The sequence below is a fragment of the Piliocolobus tephrosceles genome, chromosome 17 (genome assembly GCF_002776525.5).
Source record: "Piliocolobus tephrosceles isolate RC106 chromosome 17, ASM277652v3, whole genome shotgun sequence".
NCBI lineage: Eukaryota > Metazoa > Chordata > Mammalia > Primates > Cercopithecidae > Piliocolobus > Piliocolobus tephrosceles.
In genome coordinates this window covers 72,674,237-72,694,051 of record NC_045450.1, presented here as the reverse complement: position 1 = coordinate 72,694,051, position 19,815 = coordinate 72,674,237, and the positions used below count along the sequence as shown (strand labels likewise).

At 46.3% G+C, this 19,815-nt stretch overlaps 1 protein-coding gene across 28 annotated transcripts in view; it reads right to left on the bottom strand.

The window, feature by feature from the left end:
* The window catches only part of BANP (BTG3 associated nuclear protein), a 124,575-nt gene that overhangs the window by 80,599 nt on the left and 24,161 nt on the right, over nucleotides 1–19,815 (bottom strand). For 27 of the 28 annotated variants that reach the window (XM_023228833.2, XM_023228845.2, XM_023228843.2 and 24 more), the window contains 2 exons: nucleotides 15,219–15,310; nucleotides 12,039–12,238 (listed from right to left, as the gene is read on the bottom strand). In XM_023228833.2, the coding sequence (XP_023084601.1) occupies nucleotides 12,039–12,238; nucleotides 15,219–15,310 (292 nt within the window). Of the gene's footprint in view, nucleotides 1–12,038; nucleotides 12,239–15,218; nucleotides 15,311–17,602; nucleotides 17,916–19,815 lie in introns of those variants that run through there. The other variant, XM_023228851.2, reaches the window with a different exon arrangement.

Genomic DNA, 19,815 nt, shown 5'->3' with positions numbered 1-19,815 from the left:
CAGAGCCCAGCCAGCACCCAGACGAGGGCCCAGCAACACTCAGGACCAGAACCCAGCTGGCACCCAGATGAGGGCCCAGTAACACTCAGGACCAGCGCCCCACCAGCACCCAGGAGGAGGGCCCAGCCAGCACTTCAGAGCAGAACATCTGACCCATGCAGCCAGTGAGCAGAACCTGAGAACCCTCGAAGCAGAGGTTAGCATCGGAAGCCATCTCCAACTAACTGGCTCAGACAGCTGAGACGCCGGGTGGGTCCCGGTCTGAGACTGGGGCTAGGCTCCATGAAAGCTGTCAAATGCGGAAATGACGAGGTGAGAGAGTCACCTGATCTGCAGCAGTGACTCCAGACACCACCGTGGGTGCCTGCTGGACACACACCTCTACCTGGGCACAAATGATCACGGGGCGGAGAAGAGACACGACTCTGTTCTCCGCCTAACCCTCAACTCACACAGAGATGCCGAGAGGACAATCTGAGGAGAAAGCAAGCACCAACCCTCCAAAGATGGGTTGAAACAACTTTCAAATGTCCCAGGGCCAAACCCGCTAAATATGCGCCTAACACATCTGCGCTGAATACTCAGCAAGTGAGAAGCCCACCCTGGGCACCGCAGGACCCCCAGCCTCCAGGGGCTCCCGCTCCAGCTCACCGTGGGAACAAGGCCGGGCATGCTGCTTCCCCTCGGCGCCCCACTGAGCCCAAGATCTTGACCCAGAGCTCATTACCTGTGGAGTCCAGTCACCGACCACTCCCATTCACACCGCAATATCCGGCTGTTTTTCATGGCAGGGAGAGGAGGAACTCCACCGGGATATCTGACGTATATTTGAACAAAAACGAGCTTTTGTCTCCTTCCCACCGAGTGCAGCCTCACCACATGACACACTGCCGCCACGGGTAGGCATCCCTTTTATAATTCAAAGTAATTATTATCAAGTGCAGGTTAGAAAAGCTGATATTAGTTTTCTAATTTTTATGAATTCTCTCAAGGAAAAATATTTCAACAACAGCAAGGTAAAAAGAATTAAGTAATTTTTTCTGCTTTCTACGTATTAAGAAAAAATGGACAGATCTCTTTTAAACTCCAGTACCTGTTCCCAAAGAACATTTTCTCCCATGGACGTTTATGCTCCTACATAACACACAAGGACTGGGGCCAAACAAAAGAAGAAACTGGTTTGATGTAATGTGCTTACAAAAAAAGGAGCTGCTGAGAGCTTCAGCAGGAGGAAAAGAAGGCCCCCCCACGAAGCCCCCCAGGCCAGGGCAGCCCACAGCCCACTTCCCTTGCCATCAGGGCCTGTCCCAGGAGCCCCCGCACATCCAGACTGCATTTCCCAAGCCCCTTCTGTGCACACACGGCCCTGTGGCCTGACTCCACCGATGGACTCTAACAGGCGAGAGGTGTGTCACTTCCAGGACACAGGTTTTAACAACAGGATGCACCTTTTCACGTCTCTCCCCTCCCCAGGCTGAGGACCCCAAGGCCACAGGGTGAGCACACGGTAGAAGGCTCAGGCATCAGAGGCACCCGGGGCAGCTGTGGGAGGACGAGAATCGCCCAAACTGCCCCCTGAACAAGCAAGATGCACCCTCCCACTGTGCTAATCACAAGTGCAGGGGACCCTCTACTGCCATGGCTCATGTCACCCAATCAATACTGTCAGCATTCAGACTAATCAAACATTTACTAAAGTATATTTCTACTGCTTGCAGGTTCCAGGGGTTTTTTATTTTATTTTATTTTTATACACGGGGTCTCCCTATGTTGCCCAGGCTGGTCTTCAATTCCTGGTCTCAAGTGATCCTCCCACCTCAGTCTCCTGAGATGCTGGGATTACAGGCCTAAGTCACTGCACCACACTAAAGATTAAAAACTCATAAAAACATGATCTAACAAAAAATACCCAGGGGTAAAAATAAATTGGCATTAAAATTTTCTTCCTAATATCTAACGAAATAAGCAAAACAGAACATAAAGCCAACTCTCCAAATAACCACTGCACCAGAGATATGGGAGTAACCTTTAAAAAGTCACTGCTAAAGAAAGAAGCTGCCGGGCGCGGTGGCTCAAGCCTGTAATCCCAGCACTTTGGGAGGCCGAGACGGGCGGATCATGAGGTCAGGAGTTCAAGACCATCCTGGCTAACACGGTGAAACCCCGTCTCTACTAAAACATACAAAAAACTAGCCGGAGGAGGTGGCTGGTGCCTGTAATCCCAGCTACTCGGGAGGCTGAGCCAGGAGAATGGCGTAAACCCGGGAGGTGGAGCTTGCAGTGAGCTGAGATCCAGCCACTGCACTGCAGCCTGGGTGACAGAGCGAGACTCCGTCTCAAAAAAAAAAAAAAAAAGAAAGAAAGAAGCTTCTAGCTTCTGGCAATCAATCGGCTTTGAGAGGCTCCAGATCTAACTCCTCACACTGCTCTCCCCAAGGAGCCATGCTTGTGCACTGACAGAGATCTGTGACTTCAGCCCAACAATCAATCCCAAATCAGAAGGGCGAGCCGGTCAAGGACGTGTATGTTTTCTTTCTCTTTCCTAGAAGCTACAGAAATAACTACTAGTGAGAGAGGGAAGCAGCGTCAGAACTGACTCCACAGAAGTCAGCATGCTGCAGCGGCACAGGATGGGGGGTTCCTAGGCAACATGTTTGGGTGAAAAGACACCCAGGACCTTTCGCATGCTTGAAGGACGCCACGCACCACATCCCGGTCTCTAACGCCAGGGCCCTCCGCAAGCGCACCGCATCCCGGTCTCTAACGTCTTTTTTCAATTCACAGAGAAACAGCTGATTCTAGGCTGGGAAAGGCACTCACAATGAGCCGGGAGAAGCATTTGGTAGTGCTGTGCAAGTAAAAAGTACTCAGGCCAGGCATGGTAGCTCACATCTGTAATCCCAGCACTTTGGGAGGCCAAGGCAGGTGGATCACCTGAGGTCAGGAGTTCAAGACCAGCCTGGCCAACATGGTGAAACCCTGTTTCTAATATAAATACAAAATTAGCCAGGTGTGGTGGCAAGGCCTGTAATCCCAGCTACTTGGGAGGCTGAGGCAGGAGAATTGCTTGAACCCAGAAGGCGGAGGTTACAGTAAGAGATCGCCCCACTGCACTCCAGCCTGGGCAACAAGAGCAAAACTCTGTCTCAAAAGAAAAAAAAAAAAAAAAACACTAACGATGAAACACCTACAATGAAGAGGGAATGGAGGGAATGTCAAGGGGCACAGGAGCCAACTGACAAGCTGCCAGTGGCCAAAGCTGGAAGGATGTGAGCACCAGAATGAAGCAGAACTGGATTCTAACCCACGGTGTAAAGTACATCTCCACGAGCAGACGTTGATGGAAACAAACAAGTGAATAAATGAATCACTGGGAAAGAAGAGACAAGCCTCCCGGGTAGACTAACAACAGTATCTGTGACACTCCACCCTCGAGGAGGCGGCACACAACTCGCCACTCCACAACCGGGTGATGGGCATAGCGGCTTCCTTCCAAAGTACAGGATGAAAGTGGCAAGAGTCACCTGACTGTGGAAGGTGCTGAAGAGCACACCGCAGCCAGGTGATCCACATCGGCATCCAGCACTGAGTCCTGCTGATGGTGCTGGCCGGGACAGGATGTGACGAGAAGGACTTCACCTCTGTGTCCTTCCTCCCCAAAACCCGTGACCCCAGTCTAGTCAGGAGACAAATTCCAACAGAAGCACATCCTACAAAATATCCGACCCAAAGATCCTCAAAAAGTCACCAAAAACAAGGAAGTGTAAGAAACAGTCACGGATCAGAGGAGCCAGGGAGGCTTGGCAATGGAGCGTCCCATGGACCCACAGACATGAAAACATACAGTGCGTACCATGAGGAACAGGGTGTGGTGTTTCTATACTTATTAGGAACACCTATGTTTACTAAAATAATTGAATTTATTATTAAAAACCTAGGCGTCACTGGCAAATTCTATCAAATTTTTAAAAAGAAATAAAAATCTCACAGAAACATTTTCAGAAAATAGACAATGAGGGGCAGCTTCCCAGCTCCGTTGCTGAGGTCAGCATTATCCTGATAACAAAACAAAGACACGGTAAAAAAAAAAAAAAAAAGAAAAGAAAAAAGAAAAGAAAAGAAAACTGCAGACTAACACATCCCACAGACAGACGCAAAAACTCTTCATTAAATATTAGAAAACTGATCAGCCAGGCGCAGTGACTCACGCCTGTAATCCCAACACCTTAGGAGGCCAAGGTGGGTGGATCACAAGGTCAGGAGATCGAGACCATCCTGGCTAACAGGGTGAAACCCTGTCTCTACTAAAAATACAAAAAATTAGCCGGGCGTGGTTGCGGGCGCCTATAGTCCCAGCTGCTCGGGAGGCTGAGGCAGGAGAATGGTGTGAGCTCAGGAGGAGGAGCTTACAGTTTATATAAATATACACATATAAACATCAATATAGCAAAAGCAGAATACACAGAGATCAAGTCAGGTTTATGATAATAGAAAGGCAAGGTTCGGTTAGCATTCGAAATCGGTGTAATTTACTTTAACAAAAGAATCAGGCCGGGCGCGGTGGCTCACGCCTGTAATCCCAGCACTTTGGGAGGCCGAGACGGGCGGATCACGAGGTCTGGAGATCGAGACCATCCTGGCTAACATGGTGAAACCTCGTCTCTACTAAAAAATACAAAAAACTAGCTGGGCAAGGTGGCGGGCGCCTGTAGTCCCAGTTTCATAGGAAGCTGAGGCAGGAGAACGGCGTAAACCCGGCAGGCGGAGCTTGCAGTAAGCTGAGATCCGGCCACTGCACTCCAGCCTGGGCGACAGAGCAAGGCTCTGTCTCAAAAAAAAAAAAAAAAAAAAAACACAAAAGAATCAAAAAGGAACACCATACCATCATCTTGGGAAGATACAGAAAAGGCATGTGAAAATCCAATGTCCGTTCGTTCATGCGAAAAACTCCCATGAAACGAAGAACAGAAGGAAACTTCTTCAACCTGATAAAGAGCATCTGGGAAAAAGGTACAGGCAACATCAGACCTAATGGTGAAAGGCTGGATGCTTTCACTCAAAGATCAGGAATAAGGCAAAAATATTGTTATAAAGAAAATGCACCGAAATAAAGATCATGTTCGGCACATTAAAGGAAGGGAAGGTATAGAAATTCTATAGGAAGAAGCAAAACTCTATTTAAAGGCAACGTAATTATGTATATATTTTTTTAAATCCTACAGAAAATATAAAACAAGTTCATTTAGAAATGACACAGGATAAAGGTCAGTAAAGAAAAATCTATTGTACTGCTATATCCTTCCAATGAACAACTGGACACTGAAATGTAAAATACAATACCATTTATGATAGCATCTATAAGTATGAAGTACTCAGAGATAAATGTAACGAAATACGTACAGGAGTTGAACACTGAAAACTGTATAACACTGCTAAGATAAATTAAAGACCTGCATAAATGGAGAGACATACCATGTTCATGAATCAGAATACTCAATATTGTTAAGTTGGCAATTCCCCCAAATTGATCCACAGATTCAAAACAATCCCAATGAGTTATGAGTTATTCTAAAACTAGAGAAGTGCTCCAAATTATTAGAATGTGCATTATCATTACAACATTTAAATTTATGTTTCTCATTAGTCTGGTTATTAGATTGTATCTCTAAAGCATACAATTATGTGAATAATTCCGGAAGTTGTATGTATGTAAACTGTATGTTTTCTTTGGCTAGTACTCAGCCCGAGCATGTAGAAGGTATCACAATTAGGTCATCAAAAATATGCAGCTGTGCAAGGTACTCTAGTCCAGTCAGGAAGAGAAATCACATGTACACAAAATTAAATGCAAGCAACCAAAATTCAATTATTAAATAAGAAAAGAATTAAACAAAACCATCTTAGCTGAGACCAGACCATTTCTTCACAATTCAAGCAGTTCTCCCTTCAGTTTGTCAGATTCTAAAGACTATGAAATGCTATAATTTTGACTAGGAATGTCAATGACCCAAAATTGAAAAGACTGGTTGACCCTGGCCAAGAACTCTGGTGCTCCCACGCCAGAACAGAGATGCTCAGAAAGAGGCCTAGCTCTACACACCACCACAACAGCCTTTCCACGAATATCTATCAACATAATAGATAAAAGACGCTCTAGGAAACAAAACAAAATAAAAGACCCTCTAGGAAATGAAACAGAGTCAGCAGCCAGCATACTAGAGGGAATTAAAATCTTTCCTTAAGCAAATATTTCAATTCTCCACAGGTCAACAGTCAGTTCTGAGGAAAAGAACAATTTCTCCCCCATTGAGTCTTACATGACCCATCTCTGGAAGACATACTTTAAAAGAAATCACACTTTTAAAAATTTCCAGAACTAGTATTATACAGAAGCCTATGGTTTATAATTGTTGTAACATTGTAGAAACATGCTAGTTCTTAATTCCTTAATGTTTTTAAAGATAAACATCTATGGCTTTAAAAAGCAGATTTTTAAAATCTATTTTTAAATTAAACTAAAATAAAATTAGCTTGTTTTTATTTTTAAAAATAATTTTGCGAGTCAGTCAGTATGTTCAGTTAATGAAAACAAAGCAGAAAATCCTGGGCTGTGAGCTGCCGTCTGAGCTGCCCAGCAGCCAATTCCACAGGTGTGCTGAGCACACAGAGCCCTGTCACCCGCCCTGTGTCCTGGATGTGCACAGCCACACGGGCCTGCATCCCCTGATGGGCAACACTCCATGCTCTGCTGCATCCTATTCACACCACTGTCTCTGTCCAGCTTGGAAGTACGCAAAGGATGCTAACATTTACTTGTATAAGTGTGAACATGTGCGTGCCCTGGATTCCTGCAGGCCATGTGACATAATGCCCCAACTGACCTGTCCACACTAGCATTCAAAGGACAGGCCCAAACATCTTTAAAGTTAAAATCTCAGGCTGCTACACCAAAATTGCAATGAAGCAAAATTCTGCACACCTGCAGGAAGAAAATAAGCACCTACCTACAAAAATTAAAAGACCATTTTTCTTCTCCCCAAGTGGATGATGGCTGTTGGATGAGGCCCATCCAGGTGACTCGCATTTTTATTACAATGATTCAACTTCAGCTTCAAATAGAAAGGGCTTTCTTTTTCTTTCCTTTGTTCTCAAAGTTATTTAAAGAATCTCATTCAGGTGTAGAACCCAAAAATCTGGATCCAAAATGCCAAGCGAGGCAAGCGGTACTCCACTGCTTTTTTGTGTTCCAGAGAGTAAAAGGAAAAACTCATCAGCTCTCAGCACTGATAGCACAGACTAGCGCAAGTCAGTTTCAATGCGAAATAACCCACAGGTGGGGTGGATTTCCACACACAGACGGGGCCTCAGTGACGCCCCTGCTGCTGCAAGGCTGTGCCCGCCGTTGAAGGTTGGGCTGGCTCTGAGCAGATGCAGCCGCTCTAAACAGAAGGGCAAGTGACACCGCAGGGGGCAGCTTCTCGCCCTTTCTCCGGGGGCCTCATCACAACTCAAAGCCCCTTAAGGGGTCTGCATCTGTGCTGTTAAGATTACACTCGGATTTCCCAGCTAATCCCTCACAGCAAGGAGTGAGCCCTGGGAACCCTGGGCTATTTTAACAGCATATGATTTGGATATAATACTATCCGTGACTCACATACTCCTAATCTTCATTTAAAATACCTGAGTCCCAGCTGGGGGTGGTGGCTCACACCTGTAATCCCAGCACTTTGGGAGGCCGAGGCGGGCGGATCACAAGGTCAGGAGTTCGAGACCAGCCTGGCCAACATGGTAAAACCCCGTTTCTAATTAAAAAAAAAAAAAAAAATTAGCCAGGCGTGGTGGCCTGCGCCTGTAATCCCAGCTACTCAGGAGGCTGAGGCAGGAGAATCACTTGAACCCAGGAGGCAGAGGTTGCAGCGAGCCGAGAGCATGCCATTGGACTCCAGCCTGGGCGACAGAGCGAGACTCCCATCTCAAAATATCTGAGTCCCAAAATAAATAATCCATAGAAGCACCTTATTATTTGGAATGCTAACCAATTTTTAACTTTGTTTGGAGACTTTTCCTTTTCAAAGTTCCACTGCCCACATTTTAGACAGACAATTCTCATTCACTCATATGTGTTTACAAATTAGTAACTTTCTAATTTAAACATACTTTTCTTCATTGACATAATGGGAGTAAGTTCTTATCTGCTACTTCTCTCCCACAATTTTCTGTCAACAGCTCTCAACTGTTGGCAATTTTTATTTCTAATTTTCAGGACTTACCTGGAAAGATACCAGCCTGGCCAACATGGCAAAACCCCATCTCTATGAAAAAATACAAAAATTAGCCAGGCACAGTAGCATGCACCTATAGTTCCAGCTACTCGGGAGGCTGAGGTGGGAGAATCACTTGAACCTGGGAGGGAGAGGTTGCAGTGAGCTGAGATTGCACCACTGTACTCCAGCCTGCATGACAGAGTGAGACTGTCTTTTAAAAAGAACTTATATGGAAAGAAATGCCAGACTTAATAACATTCTTTTTGTTTTTGTTGTTTTTTTTTTTTTTTTGAGTTAGGGCCTCGCTCAGCCTGGAGTGCAGTGGCACAGTCACAGCTCACCATAGTCTCACCCTCCCAGGCTCAAGCAATCCTCCCACCTCAGCCTCCTAAGGGATTATAGGCAGATGCCACTGTGCCAAGCTAATTCTTTTATTTTTTTGTAGAGGTGGGAATCTCACTATGTTGCCCACGCTGGTCTGGAACTCCTGGGTTCAAGTGATCCTTCCATCTTGGCCTTCCAAAGTGCTGGAATTATAGGTGTGAGCCATCGCACCCAGCCTCCTCCTTTAAAAGTCATTCAAATATACCACATTTAAAACTTTCCACCAGGCATGGTGGCTCACGCCTGTAATCCCAGCACTTTGAGAGGCCAAGGAGGGTGGATCACCTAAGGTCAGGAGTTCAAGACCAGCCTGGCTAACGTGGTGAAACCCTGTCTCTTCTAAAATTACAAAAATTAGGCAGGCGGCATGGTGCATGACTGTAATCCCAGCTACTCGGGAGGCTGAGGCAGGAGAATTGCTTGAACCTGGGAAGCAGAGGTTGCAGTGAGCCAAGATCACACCACTGCCCTCTAGCCAGGGTGACAGAGCAGAGTCTCAAAAAAAAGGAAACCATTCCTCCGTTTTCTTGTGATTTTGCATAGGATATATTTTAAATAGGATTTCAAATAGAATATATTTTTATCCTATTTAAAGCTATGAGAAAATAGAAGAACGATTCTTCTATTAATCTTAATTTTTACAAGTAATGGTTTTATTAGCAATATTAATAACCCCCATGCTGATATACAAAAAAATATATTCTACAATAGGTTGATTTTGCCTTGCCAATACAGTGCTTTCAAACCAGAAGATCTCACACATCTGGGTTAACTGGATTGTGCATCTGAGTCAGTATTAGGCAACTTTACTCTTATTTCACTGCTTGTTGACACGCAGAGAGAAGCATGGGGGATTTCTGCCATGGCAGGTCTGTGGCTAACATCCGCCCCATGGATGTGTTTTCGTGAGCACAGACACCGCCACCCTCAGAAAGCAGGAGGACCCTGGGCTGAAGCAGCCCCAGAGGAGCTCCAGGTCCTCTTCCTCTCATCTCCTTTTTAAAGATGAGGAAACTAGAAACTCAGATGGAAATGAATGCGTGACTTGGCCAAGGTCACCCCAGTGTCCATCAGGGCAACTGTACCGGCCAGAGGCCCAAGCTCCACCCCATGCAGATGGAATCCAAACACGGCACCCTCAAGGCCAGCCCACGACGGAAACCACGCTCCAGCCTTTGGAGTGCTTCACACAGGAGCTTCTCTCCCCGTCACACGTCGTCAGTGGTGGAATCTCACCATCGATTCTGTCAACACTTTTCCCAAATGGTGACAATGACCTGCCCAGCACTGGCACAAAGTGACAAGTGACACGTGATGGGGAGCCATCCTCCGGGACACAAGACTCCGGGGACAGGAGAGGTTTGTTCATCCTTGTGTTTAATCCCTTAGAACAATGGTTCTCAATGCAGCCCAGGGGTGCTCTGAGATCCCGTGGGACACATTTGGTGGTCAAGATTCAGAGAGTACTGGAATTTGGCAGGCAGAGGTAAGGGAGGTTGAGATGTCCTTCAATGAGTGAGACAGTCTCACCCAACAAAAACTCTCCACGCACAAAATTTACAATGAACCAGAACTTCATGAGTGGAAAACAGGCTTCTAACTCTCTGAACTCAGAAACTTATTCTATTCAACATTTACACACAAAACATTTTTGCACGGTCTTACTATGACTTGAATTTTCCATGAATTCAACTATTACATAAGTCTAGAAAAAATTATAGTTTGCTTTATTTGAAAGTTCATTAGCAATTGCTCACTATTCTGTAACATTCCATCACCAGCAGGGGGCTGAACTCCCAGTGTCACACCTGGGTCCATCTGCAGGGACCACCCCCCGGTCACCAGGACGCAACACACCAGGTGGGACGTCTGGCTTTTTCACGGCCGACCATCACCATGTTGAAATGTGTTGTCTTATCACACAATACTATCACATTTATTCTCTATAGCTAGGGCAGTCTATTAATTTTAGGTTATAAATTACATTTTCTTTTTTCTTTTTTGAGACATAAGTTATATTTTCTCAACACTGCATTTTAGGGTAAGAGGACATTACCCCAAAAAACTATCCTTAAAAAAAAGGCATTGGGTCCAACAGCTTTGCACAGCTGACCTGAGAGCCCAACAGCATCCCTGCACAGAGGACACGGTAAACAAACCTCTGCTGGGGGGAAACGCGTGAGTGACAGCGTATGTGCAGAGTGAAGGCTCCGTCTCAGGGGAGCACATGAACGCTCCCCACCTCCCGCCTGCGAACTGCAATGCCAATTCCACCACCAGCAGCGGAGCTTGGAGGGCGGGGTAGCGTTTCCAAAACCCCCGGCACGCCTGAGAGTTCCAAGAGGCACCAGTGCTTCAGCCAGCATGGCAGCCGTCATCTGCAGCTGCCCCCAGACAAGCCAGGACAGCCAGCCACCTCGGTACTAGGGTATGTTCATGAATATCCCATGCCCAGCCAGCCAAGGAGCCCCTGCTCTCCCTTCCCACACTCCCTGGCAAGGTCCACAAAGCACCTAACCCAGCGCCAGCCGCCAGCACACATGGGCGGCAAGGTCCCAACAGTCCTTCCAGGCTTGCTGCGGCTCCCATTCCTCGGCATCCACATGTCCACATGTCCCGGCCCCACCGCTGCCGTCCCATCATTCTCTCTCCTCCCAGACATACTGGGCAGAAGGCCGTGGCCAGACCAGGGAACCTGAAGAGAGCAGTGCTCAGTCAAAAGGCCCCTCGTCAAGCACAAAGCCATGCCGTGTCCACGGCCTTACGCAGGACTTCTTTCTGGCCAGGTGTGGGGAAGGCTAGCAACGCCAGAGCTTGAGCTTCAGCACAAGTTGCCAGCTGGAGCATCTGACAGGAAGCCTTGGATGAGTGGACACCAAGCAGCTCCGAGACTTTCTAAGACATCATAGAGGTTCTACTCAAGCAGTTCACAAACTACCACACAGCTTTCTAAGATTAGACTCTACTTTTTAAAAATAAGCTAAATAAAAACTGCAGGCTTGAATGGAAAGTTTGGTATAGTCACGTGAAATGTATAAACACCACATATGAAGAAAAACATATCTAAAGACTAGCCAGGTAGAGTAGGAAAAAGGAAAGAAGCACATATACATCTTCTAAGACTGGGTGGGTTAGTTCCAAAGAAAAGGTGCATGGGTCTGCTTTTTGTGGAAAGGACACGTGAGGATGACTTCAGGTCGTCCTGGCAGGATGCCACATGTTCGGTTTCAGTCTAACTAAACTCAGCTTTAGTTAGAAACTGCCGAGACTGCTGAGGCAGACACCGCGCATCTCCAGCAAACTGAGCTACTAAGCTGCGGGCCTGGGCGAGGAGGTGACCCGCTTCTCCCCAAGTGACCTGAAGGCCCCGGCACCCTGGTCTGTTCTTACCATCGCACTTTGTTGCACGTCTGGGTTGCCCCGAGAGGGGAGCCGGCCACCATGGGAACCTGGATGGGGCTGTGCTGCTTGTTCGTGACCAGATCCAGCTTTTCCTCTAAGGATTTGCAAGTGGCCTCCAGGGCCTGCAACTTGGCTTCAATGCTATCCAGCCGCAAGCAGATTGTCTGGTTGATGGAATACAGGAATGACTGGAAGTGAAAAAAGACCGGCTTTAGGAAGGGTCTCCCGAACTGTAAGAAGACAACCCCAAGAAACACCGAACAGCTATTTCCTGAATCTCAACTCCATCGATTCGGACAGGACCATCTCCACACTGGAACTGGCTCATTAGCTACGAGCCAGAAGCATGGGAGTAACGAGTTCCCATTTTACACACGAGTCACACGTCCTGTTTGAGATGTGAGGATTTAATCATGGTTTCACTACTACGTGCAGTTGCAATTCTTAGTTAAGTCCACTTAATTTTTAAAAAGTATGTACTTTAATATGCTATTATTAACCAGTAAATTTACACAAAAACTAGTCAAATCTTCTCAACAATAAAAACAGATTACACCTAACATCAAAACAGCGTAAAAGCCACAGGCCATGCACATTCACATCACACCCTGCTGCCTGATCGGAAGCTGCCTAATCGGAAACGGTGATCGGATCCCCTGTGGCCCTGACGGATTCGGTCCTGAGGCTCCCGTGGGGCTCCCGTGGGGCTCCCGTGGGGCTCCCGAGCGGCAAGCTTGCCACCTAGTGGTCGGCAAAGCCGGGCTCCACGTCTGACCTTTCCGGCTGAGTCTCCTCCGGATTCCTAACTCCAAGTAACCCCAGTGAGCAGCGATGCGTCGGACTCCAAACCCAAGGAACAGAGAAACACACAACGCAGAAAGGGAAGAACTTCATTTCCCCAACTGCTGTCCCAGCCAGGAGCCGCCAGGACCACATGTGGAAACATGTCAATCACGCAGGAATTCACTGGGCCAAAGAGACACCCTCCGCCACGTCTCACCAGCAGACAGAAGGACACTCCTTCGGGGGTAGGGAGGGGCAAGTTGGGGGAGTGCCCACCAGCCCTGCTTAGTAGTCAGGAAGGCTGGCACCTGCCTTAAGAATCAATAGCTGAAAATAGCACAGAATTTGTGTTTCGTCTTTTCTCTCTCCTTTTCTGCCCACGGCCTAAAGAGTGTGGGGCGCAAAGTGCACACATTAGAAGGAAGGGGGAGGTAGGCGCGGGAGAGCAGGGGCGGCACTGCGGAAGCCACTGAGAGCTGGCTGTGGAGCCTGCACACAGGGGAGCGGGAGGCCGGCCCACACTCGCAGGGGAGCGGGAGGCCCGCCCACATTCACAGGGGAGCGGGAGGCCGGCCCACACTGGAGCTGGAACGGCTTTCCCACTAACTGCGGCTGACCTACAGCACTGCTTACGCCCACCCTCCTTTCTGATCTAAAGGGAATCTGCAGAGTATCAAAATTACAGTGCTATCAAACATCATGTAAGCTGGCACGGAAACCTGGTGTACATAGTGGCAGGGACAGCACTGCAGGAGGGAAAATCCACATATTGCCCAACAACTCACCTTTTCTCAGGTCACCACCTCTCCTGGCAACATTCACCACCACTAGGTGCTGATATAGACAGGAGCTAAAGAAACCAAGTGAAATTCACCCTCCCTGACTGACTACTCTCTGTTGGAATGTGACACTGAAGGCCCATGTGACAGAGGGAAGGAGCCTCGGTGTCAGGTGGACCCAAGCCCACGGATGACACTCAGTCAGCTTACCTACAAATGAGCACGGTCCATGGCATGACAAACATGCGTCGTCTGGAAAAGCAACAATGGGTGGCTGAATCCCTGAATGGCCACTGACAACCCCACTATGTTCACCAACTGGAGAACATCAAATGTTCGGCTCTCAAATTCTCTGAACAGTGGGCCCACATTATTTTAATTCTGAACTGCAAATGATTCTGCCTGGGGTTTGGGGGAAAATCTCTCTTATATGCTAATAAAACAACCTAGAGCCACACACGACTCTACGCAGGTCGCATTCAACCGGGGGCCCAACCTCTTCTCAACAGTGGGACAAGGACAAAGGCAGGGCCGCTTCCTGCCCACTTTATGTATTTCTGCACTGTGCGTAACAGGTGTGTCTTCTGTGATAAAATTACAATTGCATTTATTTAGGGGATGAAAACGCAGTGTTTACTAACAGAGCCGCATCCTATCGACTGGTTGGAAATGGGCATTTTACTGTGAACTTATTTTTAAGTTTTTCATACACATTTACACTGCTTCTCCTTGTTAATAAAACAAATTAAATATGACCAAGTAGAAACCCTATGTAAGTAGAGGAATTATATGAAAAGTGACTTTGGTTTTGTGTTGCGCTCATAAACTTCTCATACGTGCTGGTATTTACCTCTGTGACTCTGCAAACACTGGAACCAATCAAGCAAATTCAAAGATCCAAAAATAATTAACGGAATGAGCGGTTCTGAAGAACCCCATCCAGTAAACTTTAGAATCTAAGTGACTTAAATGGCAGACACAGAAGTCATTCATCACTGGTAGAAAGTTCACTTTCCTTCCATCCAAAATGGGCCTGCAGGTGTGTGGGAAGACGCCTCCTTCAGCAGCATCTCAAGGTAAACAATTCTTACTCTTCATGCTCTTCAAGAGAAAAAAAATGGCTCACACTCTTCTGTAGTGGGCTGCCTGGTGATACAGCCACATCCTAAAATGTATACCCACATCCTAACCGCTAGAATCTACCCATGTGGTCTCTTCGGAATCTGTGCAGATGTAATTTAGTCAATGAGATCAACCTGGATTAGGGTGGGCCTTAAATTCAATGACAAGCCCTTACTAGACGAAGAAGAGGAAACAGTCACAGACACACAAAGGCGGCAGCAACATGAAGCGGAAGGCAGAGGCTGGAAGGAGCCCCACAAGGTGAGGAAGGCCCGGAGCCACTAGAAGCTGGAAGAGGCAGGAAGGATCCACCTTCTAGAACCTTTGGAGGGAGCCAGACCCTGCCCACATCTTGGTTTTGGATCTCTGGCCTCCACAGCTGAGAGGCTACATTTTTAGGCCATCCCCGTTGATGGTGATTTGTTATAGCAGCCCTTGAAATCTGCAGTGCACTACACATTACAGAACAGAGTCAGATTTTTACCTTTATAGACGGATCCTGGCAATTGATTTCTAGTCGCTGGCGTTTCAAAGCAGGTTCATCTTCATCTGTCACTACATGATTCTCCAAAACAACTGAAATCGGTGAGAGAAAAAAAATGTTTAACATGAAAAGTTTTACAGAATTATTTTAACATTAAGATAGTAAACAGCGCTGACACCTTAAGGTTGAATGAGAAATAGCAGAACCTATTTCATATTTTACCTTTTTAAACTTATTCTCAATCAGGCAGAAAATAGGATAACTCCTTAATCCCAAGAAAAGCCCAGACACTGGGCAATTAATGCGCCACTGAGTCAATCCTAACTCCAAATCTGCAAGCTTCTGACTCAATGCTCTATGGGGCTGCCCTGTTTGGTTTGATAAAACCCAATCGATAATAATGATTTCTTCCCCACTTTAAAATAAAGCTGTATCTGTTGGTCACCTCATTCCAAAATCAAAGCCACTCTAACTGCAGGTCCAGAACTCAAACAGGAAAAACAACACTGAATATCACATCGTCACAGGTGCTAATAATCAAAACAGTCTCAACCTGAACACACTAAGTGACAGAACCCCAACCCCCCTGGCACAGCTGAGACCAGCTGCCCCCATCACACAGCCAGCCTCAGGTGATCACCACGGCTTCCCACAGGATAAGCAACTCGGCCCCAGCTCAGGGCGGCCACAGTCCAGTCCCAACCTCCTTCCTTTTGTCTAAAATGGACTACAAAAAGTCAAAGATAACCTCAAAAATCAAAGACCAAAATCGGCCACAACTGCCTCATCTCTGCAAACCACATGTCTATCTGTCTGTCACCCTTCTAAGTCCTCTCTTTTCCTTTGACCTAGTCAATTTTTAAAAATTTACATATTTGCAGTTATAGACAGAAGTTTAAGGTCAACAGTTCTTGCTAAAGATTGTAGATTGTGCCTTGAGTGTTTTTTTCTTCTCATTTCCTTGCCTGAAATGACAGTGTGAACTGTCTAGTGCATTCCTACCATGCTCTAGTCTACACACTCACACATCGAGATAAACAAAGGGCACATGCGGGAGGCGCGAGACCATCTACCTCATCAACAGGTCTGTCTGCAGCCTTCCTCTTCACTAAGCAACAAACATGGACTCTGGGTTAATAGTAATCTTTCTTTTTTGTTTGTTTTGTTTGTTTTTGTTTTTTAAGAGATGAAGTCTTGCTATGTCACCCAGGCTGGACTCAAACTCCTGTACTCAAGGGACCCTCCACCTCAGCCCGAGTAGCTGGAACTATCCAGGTTATAATATTAATAGCTTTAAGTTTTTAACAGTAATACCAGTGTGTGACTATTTACAAAAATGAATGCCAGTACATACGAATAGATGCTATACACATGCATACATATGAGCATACTTACTGTAACGCTCCTGGTAGAAAAAAGTCCGAAATATGAATGAGGCCACTGGGAATACCCTTGAGCACACACACACCTTTGGCACACCATCTGCTTTCAAGGCACCCACGCCACAGCCAAGCAGGATGACCTCACTGTGGCCAGATGACACCCGCCCCACTCTGCTGGTGTGGACTGTGCCCCAGCCCTTCCCGTACTACCAACCCTCCAGCTGTCTCCACCAGGGAAATCTAACTACCTTCTGTCCAGCCCCACTCAAATGCCACCTTGTTCGGGAAGCCATTCCTGGAAGAGCCTCAGCTCACACCTGTTTATACTTTTATACTGTGACACCAACGAGGTGACAGCACCCACCCCGGAGCAGACCACCCTCCCAGCACCTTACACGCAAGGCTGCCCACAGCTGTGGGTGAAGCACTCCCGGCTGGCATTCAGATTCTCCAGGTGCTGGAGGAAAGCCAAGTGCAGAGGCCTCTCCGGTCCCTGCCTCCACCTCCACCAAAGCATCCCCTCAGAATTACATAGATTGACATTCCGAAGAAGATCTTAACAGGAAAACAAAAAAGAATGTCCATGCCTTTAAGCCTGTACACACTAGATAATTCTGCTCAAAACTCTGAAACGTAGATGCAGAATTGTCCCACAGTTCTAACAGGAACCTCTCACAGGTCCTAGGCAAAAGCAGCCAACTCTGATCTACCCAGTGGGAAATTATCCGAAACCAAGGACTACTGTTGGCTCACAAGCAGCACATGGCCCTGCCTTCGGCCTCATGATTCCTCAGAGGCAGGGAGCGTGTCAACCATCACCACCTAAGCCTCTGCAGATGAATTCTCACGTAATGAAACTTTTCCAACTCCAGGCCCGCAAGTGCCTGTGGTTAGTCAAAGGTTCTCAGGACCTCAGTCAAAGGCTCTTTACTCTCGCTGGAAACTGGTCATCACACCAGGCCTAGAAGAACAGAGAGAGACCCTCGCACTTATTACTCTAACCTTTTAGTTTGTTGAGAAGAAAACAAGTCCAGAAAGGTGACAAGACTTCTCTGGGGTCACAGAGCTAGTTTCGTCGTAAGGGCAGCAGACAGGCGTGCAGTAACTCCAGTAATGACTCCACAGGTAATGGGACAGCAAGTGACATTTATTTTCTTCTTTGTACTTTGCTGCTTTTTGTATGTGTTGCTTTTTATAACTTTGTATGCATTACTTTTAGAATTAAAATAACTCCTTGTTCATTTTTAAAATATCACAATCAGGCTGGGTGCAGTAGCTCACGCCTATAATCCCAGCACTTTGGGAGGCCAAGGTGAGTGGATTACCTGAGGTCAGGAGTTCGAGACCAGCCTGGCCAACATGGTGAAACCCCGTCTCTACTGAAAATACAAAAATTAGCCGGTCATGGTGGCAGGCGCCTGTAATCCCAGCGACTTGGGAAGCTGAGGCAGGAGAATCACTTGAATCCAGGAGACAGAGGTTGCAGTGAGCCGAGATCACGCCACTGTACTCCAGCCTGGCGACAGAGCAAAACTCTGTCTTAAATAAATAAATAAAGATATCACAATCAATCAACTGCAATGACAGGCCTGATGCAAGTCACAATTTTTGCATTCAGACAGGTAGAGTTAGCACAAGCCATGGTCGGTACACACCAAGTCAGATGATCCTAGAAGTCTTTCTTTTAAATAAAAATAAGGAGAAATTGGAAAGACATACTCATCAACAATTTAAAAGCTGCTACAACCAGCAGGATTATGGAAAATTTTTATTTCTTCTACTTTCTTGACTATCCTGTTAAACTGTATTAGTTGTACACTTTCGAGACGAGGAAAGTACTTTAAACCCACAATGAATGCAAACGTGCGTGGCACACCAAGGTACCTGCAGCTGTGCACACCTTCTCCTGGGTCAGAGACTGCAGGCTTTGTACTGGGACAGGCCAAGGAGCTCTGTGCACAGCAGGCTTTTAACAAATACTCAAGAAATCATAGTTCTCAGGCATTTAAGGAACAGAGATGGAACAAAATCAAGATTTGAAATTATTTCTCTAAGCTTTTTTTGGGCCACAGTCTACAAAGAGAGATTTATTGGGGAAGTAGGCTGTCAGAACTTTAATGGTTCTGAAATCACTGGAAATGATGTAACTGGAACACTTTTCTTTTACAAGATTACAGTGTATGTTTTCTAAAGACACTGTCATTTGCCTTCTAAACTAGAAACAGGGATTTGTAAAATAATGTGCAGTGATCGTGTGGAAAACTAACCAACAGCACTCCTGAAATGCTGCCTTCATGTTCCCCTGGGACTGCTCACCTCACCCCAAAACTATTTCTATTTCCCTCCCCTTCCAGACTACAATTAGTCTCCAAAGGTAGTTTTCTCGACTAACAGAGCAAACAGATCATAGGAACGGACATCAGACTTCCTTTTGAGATTTCTGAAAATTCTCTATTCTGGAGGAATAAATTGTCAGCATTTCGATTCGAACATTCCTGAAAGAATAATCAGGCAACCGAAACACTCAGTGACTTAACTGTGGTGGGCTTGTCACTTCAAACTTAACAGAACAATAAAACACATACCACTTTACAGAAGAAGAAGAAGAGGAAGAGGAAGAGGAAGAAGAAGAAGAAGGGGAAGAAGAAATCTCTTTAAAACAATAAGTGTGGACAAAGTGTTTCCACAGATGAAGAGATGAAGTTCCTGAAATTTAGGGTTTCATTTCTCAAGAGTCTCCTTTAAACAAGTTTATGATTTCAAAGTAGACATGTGCCTTTAAAATCATTTTTAAAAATTACCAGCCTTAGCAAAGGTGTAGAAGAAAACGTGTTCTCAAGCACTGTCAGTGGAAGAATTAGTAAAACATTTCTAGAGAACCTCTCAGTGTCTCAACAAAATTTTAAACACACGTAGCAATTTTACTTCTGGGAACTTCTCTATTTGCCAAGATACATATGCAAGGATCTTCCCTATAGGGTTGTGTATAAAGGAAAAATCAGACAGACTATGCCAGGAGCCCCGTGGAAGGGAAAAGTCAACTGTGGAGGGGGCACCTGTGAATGAATTCTGCGGAGTTGCTAACAGAGCAGACTTACACACACAACATGGTAAGGTTCCACAACGCCGCACACCGGGGATTACACACACAACATAGTAAAGTTCCACGACGCCGCACACAGGGGATTACACATACATCATGGTAAGGTTCCATG